Here is an 11,813-nt window from a genome sequence, read left to right on the forward strand (position 1 = left end):
GTTGCCAGTCGGTGCCGGCCTCGACTGACGTCAGACGTGAGACTTGCGAAGAATCGTTTACTCTCATCCAGCGCCGTTTGTATGCGTCATTGGGAACTGTTCCGTCCGTTCTGTAATGAGCTTTCTCTTGGCGTCCTTCTTGGGCAGTGAGTACAAGAGCTTGTCCCAGAAGTTGTGCTCGCCCCAGCGAATGTAATTTGCAGCTCGCACGTAAGCGCGGAGATCATCGTCCATTGAGTCGGCAGCCACCTCGTCTACAAGCACGACCACCAGGCGGTTGACGTGGTCCTCCAGAGCACGTTGGTACGCCAGCCGGAACTCCCAGCGGCACCATTCGCTCTCCACGAAGTTCCTGCACCGGACAGAAGTGGAGGGCGCGCGCCATCTCACGTATTTGTGTAAAGAAAGCACCGACTAGTAGGAGAAAAATAAACTCAGCGAGGAAGGAACTGAAGCAGTGAATGAGTATCCAGTCACGAGGACTGTGGGAAGAGGGCAGTGCCACCACTGGTTGATATCGATACTATTCGACATCAATGAGAAAATTTAGTTGAAGCTGAGGCACTTCGTTTTTTGTTAGTACATGCAGCTGCATTTCAAACACTTGCGCTGAGAACTGTTGCGATCGGCAACGGTGGCACTGCTGTATTGCCTTTCTGACATTAGGTGCCCCATTGGACGCTACGTACTGCATGCACTTTTTAGAAGTGACGGCACCTATTGCAACTGCACCGAGTCCGCCAAACGGGCACGTCTGGCGCACTCAGCACAGAGGCCCCACCTCGTGAGCAGGAGTAGCGTGCGCCTGGAGCAGGCGACGGCGTCGCGGATGATGTCTTGGATCAGGAAGCCGCCCATGAAGTTGCGCTCGTAGGTGCACACCGAGAAGCCTAGCGACTCGACGCCCGGCAGCAGCTGCGTGTGCACCCAGTCGCCGTCGCGGCTGCTGAACGAGAGGAACACGTCGAACAGCTTGTCTTCGTCCAGCTCGTCCTCCTTGACGCACTGCAGCGAGAGGCACAGGCCCCGCGCGTACAGCCACACCTTCAGCTCGCGCCGGTACCGCAGGTACGCCGCCGACAGCGTCAGGCCCATCGCCAGCGCCACTGCGGGGGGGGGGGGGGGGGGGGGGGGGGGGCGATTACTAACAATTACCGGTGACGTGCACCATATCCTCGGTCAGCGCTTGAATGGGGCGACTGGTGATCAATGAGTTTGCGTTTCGCATGCAGTAGACCTGCACTTTCACATAAAAAAAAATCACCAAAAATCACATAAGAAAAATTGTCCCGGCTGAGCAGCTTACTTGTCTGCGCTAGAAATTCGAACACAGGTACAATTGAGTGGGAAATTTTGTTTTATTCTATCTTTAGGTCTTGTGGTTCCCTGAATCAGTGGGCATCAATCGAAAGTCCGCATCGTAATGTAGTAAACTGCAGAGAATGTTTACTACATTCGAATCGGAGCGAAAGCACGGATTTGTGCTACACAGAAGACCACCGTGAGCAGGCAGTGCCGCGGGACGGAGCAGATGGGAGTTGATGAAGGCGACGCTCCTCTCCAATGCACAGCGCGAGAGTGTGCAACATGAGGCGTGTTGGCTGCGGCGAGAGCCTTTTTTTTTCTTTATTGCATGGGAATAGTGCCGAAAAGAAAAAATCTAAGCATGCTTACGCCACAAAACACCAGGCCACCATACACCTGCATGACACCACCTTCTAAAACGGCAAAAGTCTGGGAGGCACACACATGCATCCAGATAGGGGAGCCAGCTAGGCGGCTCTTGCAGGGCAGCATATACTCCCCGCACCGAAGCGCATTGTTCACGAAACAAAGATTTCGAAGACCATGGTGATTCAGCTTGGTGGTCCATCATGCGGCTCTTCCAGAGACTAAACAGTCCCTGCAACATAAATAGATCACATGGCACAATACAGTTTTTCTCCACAGACAAGAAACGAATGCTATAGGGTGTGGTGTCAATATCCTCTTAACTGTTCGTTGTAATATGTCCCAGAAGAACACAGCATCAATGCACAGAATAAAACAATCGTCAATTGTCTCTGGTGCACTGCACAGGCGGCAATTCACCGTCCGTGGGGCAAGCATCTCCTATAGCATGAAGCCATGCCTTCACAGGCAGCGTAGATCTGTGCAGTTTAAATAGTAGTGGTTTCGCTCAGCGGCTCTTAAAGGAGATCTATTCGCACAGCCGCGGGTTCGACTCCCAGTCATGGATATTTATTCAATTTATTTTTCTCTTTTCCATGGTTTGACCTCTAACTCAGTTGAAGGTCAAATTTACACGGTCCGCGATTGAAGCCCGAGGTCCCGTAGTGAAGCTTTCGTTTCAGAGAGCCGGTTTCGCAGCAACTGCACCAGCAGCGCTATCTCTCGCCATTTTAAAGGCTGAGGAGCTCTCTTAGTTTCACGTCTTGCGTTCACCTCCCTTTGGCATTCTGCTTCCGTGAAGAGCTGGCGCTGCCAGCACAACTGTTGCGAAACAATTGTTTTTTCTTTTACGGGGCCGCTGTATACGACGAACACTTTCGATTAATATTTGCCGATTCAAGTAAGTACCATACGCACCATAGAACAAAAATTACCGCTAAGTGCCACCCCTGAGAAAAATTTGAGCGCGAACAAGCCAGTGGTTTAGCCGGGAGAATTTCCCATTTTCTATGAGTGACGCAGTCCTCAGTATTACAGCGGGAGCTGTTTCGAGTACGGAATCCGCTGGGGGCACACGAGAAGCTTGTGAAAAATTTGTAGCGGCCTTGGGGGGCGCGCTCTCACCTTCAACACATACAAACTTTCTGAAAATACATTCACGTGCGATAAACACCACGCTAAATAAAGAATGTTATATGTTTTTGCTGTCAGAAGATGATGCACTTTTTATTGACGGACGGGATCCGGTAATGCTACCAACCATTCCTTTTAACGTCTCGAAGCCCCGGATAGCGGTAGCCGCCCCAAGCAGTTACTTCTAGGTGGCGTTATCGTTTTGTACACATGTGTACTCCTACGAGATCAGCGAACACAGGCGACAAACGTTGCTCTGTGATAAAAGACAAGAAGACCCATTAAGGCATTCATTGCGGCCACCTAAAGACCTCCTCTTGTCCGCGATATCGCCGGGATCCTCCTCAAGAATGTTTGCCTTCGTTGTTATCGCAGCTCTCGTGGTTGCAGCGCTCTTGCCACTGCCGCTGTGCAATGCTCAAGTGCTGTACGGACGACTGGCGATATCATGCAGTGTGTACGCACCCAAAACAGGCAGGAGGACAGCTACGGCCCTTGGTACAGCTGCTGGGCAGAGCTGCTTTTGGCCCAAATTCACGAAGGGCTTCAAAGACACCATTGAATTGGAGCTTTCCGCGCATATGACATCTTCAATATCCAGGACCTGTCAGAGAGTAAGCAGCGTAAAACAATTCAAGTTGAAGCACGACTATAAAACCAAGAACGTGCAAAGCAACCCAAACATAATTCTTATGCGGTACGCGCGCTGCATAAGGCCCACACGCACTCTAAACACGAATGCACCTATATGGGTGTAAAAAGATTGTAAGCTGTACTCTAGCGCACTCTCTTTTAGGGGTAGGGTGTGCGCTAGAGGGCAGCTCACTCCCATTTTGCTCCTTTCTATTTATAGTGCAAGACGTATTTGCGGGGAACGCTTTTGCATGATTTGTTTGAAAGACTTACTACGTTGCCATGAGCTTCGATCCACTGCCTGAAGGGGTAATCGGTGCACTCGCATGCGAAAGGGTTGCCGGACAGCCGCAACGCCCTCAGCCCTCGCTGTGACACCAGTGCGTGCGGAAAGCGCTTCAGCCGGTTGTCGCTAAGGTCGAGAGAGCGCAGCTTTTCAGGAATGTTGGTGACGTTCAGGCTGGACAGTAGGTTATTTTTTAGCGAGAGGATTTGGAGATGTGGGGCGCCATTCACAAGAGCGTCGTCCAGCTCTTTGAGGCGGTTGTCTCGCAGCTCCAGCTGGGTCGTGCCCTCAGGGTAGATATTCGGTGCGCGGTCCAATGCTGCCGACGAGCAGTCGACGGCGATGGCTCGGCCACCGAATCTATCTTCGACGCAGTCGCACTGACAGCCTGGCTGGCATTCTTCTTGCCACTTGGTCAAGTCGTTCTGCGCTAGACCGGGCAGCAGCTTTCCTTTCAGCCAAGGTGGGCCTTCGCATGTCGCGTAATTTCTCATCCGTACCTCGGCGTCCGGACGCACTAGCCAGGCCAGTCGGCAATCGCATAGCAGGGGGTTATCTAGAAGTGCAAGAATAAAGCAGAAGGTGCGTCAGCAGCACGCTATCTTGGATTCTTATGCTAGAACATGCGTACAGCAATGTCACATAGTTGCGCTACCGAAAATAAATGTGTCGTAAGAATACTGTTCACGATAGAAATACTTTCCTATTTTTAAAACCAAGAAGTCACAGGAGCTGGAATGTGAAGGATCTAAATTCGCTCACTCTCTGCCAAATCACCCACAAACACAAACTCGTCCACTATGGCTAGGGTTTTTCGCGATGCGTGGAAACGTCCGTTGCCTTCCAATTTCGCTTGTTGTTCAAAAAATTGTTATCTCACTCGAGAGCCACACCCAAGCTAGCTCATTACGCTAGAGCCATTCGTGATGCACTGAAAGACAGGAGTATTTTTTAACTTTGGAAAAAGTCAGCAACTGCAGCAGGCTCTATATTCACCACTTGACCACCTGTCGGACAGGAGTGCGCTGCTTTTACCTTCCGTGCAAATTAACTGCTGCAGTCGTTCATGCTTTTTTTTTTTTAATCGCACTGCGTATGGGTTCGTTAAAAATGTCTGCCACATCACAAAATGTCTGACACGTGACTTCCACATTAATACTCAGTTCTCATGTCCGTTTAACACTCAAACTTCGATGAGAAAGGTTCGGCTGCTGAGCCCGAGGTCGCGGGCTCAGTCCTGGCACAGCGGTCTCATTTCAGTGGAGTGTAAACGCAAAACCGCCTATGTACTGATATTTTGGTGCACGTTAGAAAATCCTGGGAGGCCGAAATTAACCCAGAGCCTTCCACTATGGCGTGCCACTCACTGTCTCACAACCCGCAGTGCTAACTTGGTAAGTAAAAATCCAGCAGTAAATATCAGTCAATTAGAGAGCACCGAGGTTCGCATTTTGCGCACATTTACAGTTTCTCCTTGCGGTTTTGTCTGCCCAGTGGTCGCGCCATTCGGCCCGTGTCACCTTTCTCTGAACCCGCTCGGCTGCTCGAAAAACGCGATTTCTTCAAAGCACTCTTGCCAGACGTATTAATAATGAGGCTTATGACCACTAAGCTAGCGCATTAACTGACATTCAAGCAAAACATAAACTCAATTTGCTGCTCTAGCGGCCTGAGATTCATTCCTCCCACACCACTCCGATACAATACTACTTACTCGATCGCCGTTCTGAGGAGCGATGAATCATTAGGGTACATACAAATTGTTGCAGGACTGCCGTAGAGGCAACCTGCAGTGCTTAGGCGGCGCTGAAATTGTCCCATTACGAGCCCAAAAACTATTGCCGTCAGCCGCTTGGGCCGCTTCTGACGCGATACCACATTCTGAACGATTAGAGGCACGCCCCTTCGGCTGAAAATATTCCGAATAGCTTCTCTCGGCGTAGCCTCTAGACACCACGTTTGGCTCTAACTATAACTATATGGCTATAACTTAAACGCAGGCAGGTGGTGTGGAAAAACACCATGGCTTAGGGTGCATCGAAGCAGCTTAGGTATGCTGCAGTGAGGGACCCTACTACGGCACCGCCTAAAAACTGCTTGCTCCTCTCGCTATACAGGGTGTTTCACCTAAGACTTTCTGCAATTTTTAAAAATAAGCTATTTGAATTAGATGCGCGCTTTTTCTGGCATAGCATTGTCAGTGGTGTAGTACATCATAATGCAGCTAAGACGTGCTAACTAGCAGGCTTGTTAACTAATATTTAATAATTAACTTTTAAACTATTACCGTTGGGCTCCTTAATTATTGAGAGGCATATAGCCCACCGCAAGTAATACCCATATCAGTTTTTAGAATTTTGAAAACGCGGTTACTCCTGGCGCTGTGGCCCAACCAATTTCGCCTACATCGCGCCAAAATACATGCGGTTTGAGAAGCTTGCAGGCAAAGCAACCTCTCCAGTGAACCTAACTCGTCGAGATAGCCAAAATTTGTTGGGCCACAGCGCCGAGGATAATCGCGTTCTCAAAATTCTAAAAACGGATATGGACATTACTTACGGTGGACTACATGCCTCTCAATAATTAAGGAGCCCAACTGTAATAGTTTAAAAGTTAACTATTAAATATTGGTTAACAAGCCTGCTAGTTAGCACGTTTTAGCTGCATTATGATGTAATACACCACTGACAATGCTATGCCTTAAAAAGCGCGCATCTAATTCAAATAGCTTATTTTTAAAAATTGCACAAAATCTTAGGTGAAACACCCTGTATAGGCTGTATAACAACGCTGCGATCGACGCGGCAAACTTCAGCGCAGATTCCCTATAGGCTGATATATTTCCACCGCGGCTATTCCACAAACTTTTGACCCACTCTGACACTCTGTTTAGCTGAAATTTTATCATTTATTCAAGGAATGTACGTTGACGCCACTTCTGACATCGCCGTACGACTTTATTTAATGTTATTTAGTTAATCGCCTCCGGCATGCAGGTTTATTACATTATGCTTGCTACACGATACTCGACAAGATCAGTGTGGAACGATCATGATCATGCACGGCGGTTTCGACAATGTCCAGGATTGTTCTCGGACCTTGTTCCTTATCTAGAAATTTCTTGGTAATCTTTAGATAGAGTGACATTCATTCCGACCTCGACGACGGCTGAGTGCATGTGTCGCTATCGCCGTCGCCCAGCTACTTTCTTCAGGAGGCACAAGTCTGACTGAATAAGCAGTCCCTTTTTCAGTGCATACGCGCATGTCCTCTGCTACCTGATATATGAATCCAAGTCAGTGCCGCAGTAGGCGCAGTTAGAGGAAACGGAAAGGCGACATAAACAAAAAAAAAGAGAATTGTGAATTGTGGGGTAGAATGCCCCGAAGAGACACGTGGGCTATGACGGACGCCGTAGTGGAGATCTCCGGATGAATTTAGACCACATGGGTTTCTTTAAAGCGCGCTGGCATCGCATAGCACGCGGGCGATTTTATATTTCGCCTTCTTCGAAAATACAGCCGCGATCGAACCGGCGACCTTGAAGACCAGTAGCCGAGCAGCCAAGCCACCGCGGCGGGTGCGCAAAGAAAATGAACGTACCCTCAATGGTTAATGCCGGCTTGACCCTTAACACCTTGGCGAAGTCGCTACGGCGCAGCAGCTCCACTTGATTCTGTCTGAGCACGAGCACTGTCAGGTTTGAGGCGCCTGTGAAAGCCCCTTGCACGTTGCTGATGTTGTTGGCGGCCAGGTGAATGGAGGTCAGGCGACCGTTGTTCGTGAACTCGCCCTTTTCCAGCGACTGGATTGAGTTATACGAGGCGTCCACGTATCGTAACTTGGGCAGATTTTTGAAGGAGCCATTAAGGGCCAAAATCTTATTGTTTTGGAGGAGCACTTTTTCCAGAGTGACGACTCCTTTGAAGGCATATCTCCCCACCCACCGAATCCGGTTATCGCTCAAGTTGATTTCAACTAGGCCGCTGTTGTCGCTGAAGGTGCCGTCAGGTACGTGCGTAACCAGGTTGCCCATCAGCGAAAGTTTTCTCAGCAGCGTGAGACCCTTGAAGGCATCGCTGATGTCTTCGATCCTGTTGGAAGACAGCCTGAGGTCGCTCATGCGACGCGTCCTGCTGAACGTGCCTTTCAAACTAGTCAGCGCGTTGTCCGCAAGAGAGAGGATTTCTAACTTTGATTCCACATGAAACACCGAGCCGTGCAGACGGGATATATTGTTGTTGTTGAGGTAAAGACGAGTCATGGCTTCTATTGCTGCGAAAGCACCCAAATCGACTTGGGATATTTCGTTGTCATTTAGGTACAGCTCTTTGATCATGGCGTTGTGCGATGCGAGCTCAGTTGCGACTTGAATCCGGTTGTGGTCCAGTTTGAGAATCCTCAGGTAAGGCATTCTTGAGCTGAACACCCCATCGACGTCCGTAATCATGTTGTCGCTAAGGTCGAGAGTCTGTAGGACAAGCAGATAAATAAATCAACGTGCCGTACCGCCACCAGTGGATGTTGGTACATTGTATGAAAAACATTTTGGTTGATTTGGATGGTTTATAGGGTGAGAACTTCCCAAAGCAACTCAGGCTATGAGGGACGCCGTAGGGGAGGACTCTAGATAATTTCGACCACCTGGTGTTCTTTAACATGCACTGACATTGCACAGTACACGGGTCTCTTAACATTTCACTTGCGACCGCCGCGGGTGGGATCGAACCCGCGTCTTTCGGATCAGCAGCCGAGCACCATAAGCACTGAGCCACTGCGGCGGCTCGCAAAACATTTTCGAGATGTGTGAAGTTGACGTTTAATATATGAAGCGATCATTTAAATGACCTTCCATTTGTTCGCAAATATATACAACACAAATGGGTGAAAAAAAAAATGTGAAGGACCTCACGCTGTACCAACGAAAAAAAACTTGGCAATGGCGGACACTGTGCATTTGAAGACTCGTAAGTGAAGGCAAAGAAAGGCAGGAAGGTTGACCAGACTGCACTCCGGTTGGCTTCCGGGGAAGACGAAAAGATAAGGGGAAGGGGGAGCACAGAATGCAGACCAAAGATGGGCCTGTGAGTGCCCTTGTATCGACACCTCAGATCTGTCTTGCCGTCTGTCGGCTCTTACTGTCCGCAGCTGTATACGTATACCGTATCGAAGCTATGCGCAAGTGCTGCGCCATGCGGGCGGCAGTGATTGGTCAAAGCCACGACCATTTTTTCATAGAGAATCATTGAGAACAAAAATATGGAAAGAGCCATTGCCAATGTCCTTTTTGGCGAAAGGTGACGCGCAACACACACATGTCCTTTCACCTGACCACAGCTGTGAAAACTATTTAAACATTTATTTACGTGTAGCGGATTAGAAATAACAGAGTCTACCTACGACTTCGTCGGAGCGCCTAGTACTGTGCTGGTTAGCCCCAACTGCGCGATGATGGGCTGTATAGCTAGGGCATCGTGAAACGGGCTCTCCACTCCACCCCATGTTCCCGCTCGTTTGACGAGAAATGGCGATTTTGTTGAAGAGCCGAGCCGTTGTGCGGAGACGTCGTAAACACGGGTGCGTTCGTAGCGCCGCAAAGCTAGCGCGCAATAGCGAAGAAAATCGAGTATAAAGTTGATCAATCTACGACCAGAGATTAGTCTAAGATGGACAGCAGTGCATTAATTAAGAGCACGAAAAAATAAGAAAAGGATAGTGTGAAGCAGCAATGAAAGAAGAAAAAACTTGTCCCTCTAGGCGAGAGCCGAAGCACTGTCAGAGTTAGGAAGGTATGCAAATACGGGTGCATGTTGCAACAACATGCAAACCACGCACATGTACACACAAAGCATAAAAACATTCAACACGGTGGTAAAGCGCATATGCAGCATATTTTGATACGCACAGCTCGTTTGCGAAGCATTGCAGAGCACAATAATTTGCCTGTAGAGGCGAGCACATGCGGGATTTGTTGACAAACACGTTGTTAACTGCGTCCCATGCAAGTGATAAGTAGCCTGATATTCTGTGATGCAGTCAACAGATCTCTTCCATACGCGCGCAAGATTAGTGTAACTTTTACCCGGCTTTCTCTTCTAGTGATGACTGCTGCTTAACGCAAAGGAGCAGATTGATTTCAAACCGAATGAGAAAGAATATGTACAGCTGGTTGCTTCAGCAACATTTGACGATTACGCAGCGCGTCCTTACCTTGAGGAGACCTTCTTTTGCCCGCTCCTCCTCCTTCCTATTATTCGTTATTAGATGGGAAATTTATGGTTCATGGTTTAAGGGGTTTAACGTCCCAAAGCGACTCCGGCTAAGGTGACGCCGTAGTGGGGCTCCCGATAATTTCGACCACCTGGGGTTCTTTAGCGTTCACTGACAGCGCACAGCGCACAGCACACTGGCCTCTAGCATTTCGCCGCCATCGAAATGCGACCGACGAGGTAGGGCTCAAACCCGCGTCTTTCGGTTCAGCAGTCGGGAATTATAACCACTGAGCCACCGCGGCGGTTGCGGTATATGAGAGTCAGTCACCCAGGAACCGCGCCCTCCAATTTGTGACAGAGTCCGTCCATCTTCCACTAGTAGCATGCCAGGAACATCTGGTGCTTTACAGGGAATAATTATTCCGACCTCCTTAATTTCTGTTTTTGTTTTCCTGGGCTACTGATTATAAACTTGTTACAAAATTGCATGCTTCGCTTTAAGTATCAGCTAACGCGGCCTCTCAGTTGTCAGTACATATTTAGGGGACGTGGGTCAGCCTGTAAACATGTTTATTGTGAATATAAAAGGACCAACACTCACCTCCAAGTAGCGCATGCCGTTGAACGCGTTGTCTATCGCAGTGATGCGATTGTTACGAAATTCGACTATTTTCAATTTTCTCATATTACTAAATAAAGCGGACGATAAGTGCTGAATCCTGTTGCTCGACAGCCGCAAAATCTGGAGGTCCGGCATGCCCGACAGGTATGCGTCATCGATCACTTCAACTGCGTTGTAACGAAGGTCCAACTCATAGAGTTCGGGCAGAGAGAGCACTCCTTGCAGGAACCTGATTCGGTTCTTGCGCACCTCGAGCCAGTGCAGGTGCTTGGCCGCGGTCAAACCGCGTGGGACGGATTCCAGCTGGTCGTTGTCCAGCATGACGCGCGACAGCGAGTCTATTCCGTTGAGGGCTGCCTCCCCGATGTCGCGCAGCGGGCAGTTGTTGACGATGAGCATGATTACCGTGTGGTTGGTGAACCACCGTGCTGGGAGCTCGGTGATTTGGACGTGGTCGAAAGTGAGCTTCCTGTGGGTGATGCCCTCTAGCGTGGCCATGTCAGCGTCAAGTTCGCTGGCGTCGGAGACGTCCTTGCACAACGTCAGGGCTCCTTGACTGACGGCGGTGCAGTGGCAGCGCTCCAGTTTCGGGCATGTGACGTTCACCTTGCGCCACTGTCGCGCCTCGGCCGAGCACAACGCGCACACCACTAACACCAGCGCGGACGCGAGCAAATCCACTCGACTCGCTCTCTTTGCCCTCGACGCGCGCATGCTTTTCTCGCGACCCGCTCTTTTACTAACGTACTGCACTGGCATCCCGTCGGCACAATTCTCACAGCTCGCCAGCTCGCCTACTCGACGGACACTCGACGCAAACCGAAGCTGGCTGCCAGGGCAGCACCAACGGAGATAACATTTTTTTTTTCCTTCATTCACCGAGCGAGATAAAACACGCCGCCGAGAAATGCAAGCAAGGGCGCAGCACTCGGATTACGTTCCGTTGCCCCCGAAGGCGGCAATTACCGCGGGAAGATAGCACTTTCATCGGCTGCATCTCAACCTTTGTTGTAACCGCCATGGCTTCCCGAGCGCCATACGGCTGGCGAGGTGTCGCCGTCTTGCTGTTTCGCTCTCAGTCACCGAAGCGCCACACTGAGCCAGCAAGCGTCGCCGGCAAAACTATGAGGGCTGTGCTTGCGCACCACCGAATTGTTCGCGTAACCTTAGGCACGATACTTATGCAGCGATATTTACACGAGACAGCGATGCTTATACAGTAACTAGACGGCGAAACCGCCGTGCGACGCCGAAT

General features: G+C 49.8%; 1 protein-coding gene across 1 annotated transcript; it reads right to left on the minus strand.

Annotated features, from left to right (window-relative positions):
* Positions 1–37: 37 nt before the first annotated feature.
* Positions 38–11,397, minus strand: LOC149350281 (uncharacterized). The gene is made up of 6 exons (XM_089579281.1): positions 10,538–11,397; positions 7,328–8,195; positions 3,712–4,280; positions 3,271–3,409; positions 782–1,106; positions 38–352 (listed from the first exon to the last, which is right to left on the minus strand). Exons 1-6 carry the CDS (start codon positions 11,315–11,317, stop codon positions 64–66), a joined length of 2,970 nt encoding a protein of 989 aa, XP_089435407.1. The 5' UTR covers positions 11,318–11,397; the 3' UTR covers positions 38–63.
* Positions 11,398–11,813: the final 416 nt, after the last annotated feature.

This window comes from Amblyomma mixtum, chromosome 3 (genome assembly GCF_055824585.1).
Source record: "Amblyomma mixtum isolate Tamu chromosome 3, ASM5582458v1, whole genome shotgun sequence".
NCBI classification, from domain to species: Eukaryota; Metazoa; Arthropoda; class Arachnida; order Ixodida; family Ixodidae; genus Amblyomma; species Amblyomma mixtum.

Excerpts from the sequence above, each read along its gene's own strand:
- LOC149350281 (XM_089579281.1), bottom strand. The coding sequence starts at position 11,317 with ATGCCAGTGCAGTACGTTAGTAAAAGAGCGGGTCGCGAGAAAAGCATG. Across the intron at positions 8,196-10,537 it reads ACGGCATGCGCTACTTGGAG|ACTCTCGACCTTAGCGACAA; the intron begins GTGAGTGTTGGT and ends CTTGTCCTACAG. Across the intron at positions 4,281-7,327 it reads GCCGGCATTAACCATTGAGG|ATAACCCCCTGCTATGCGAT; the intron begins GTACGTTCATTT and ends TTGCACTTCTAG.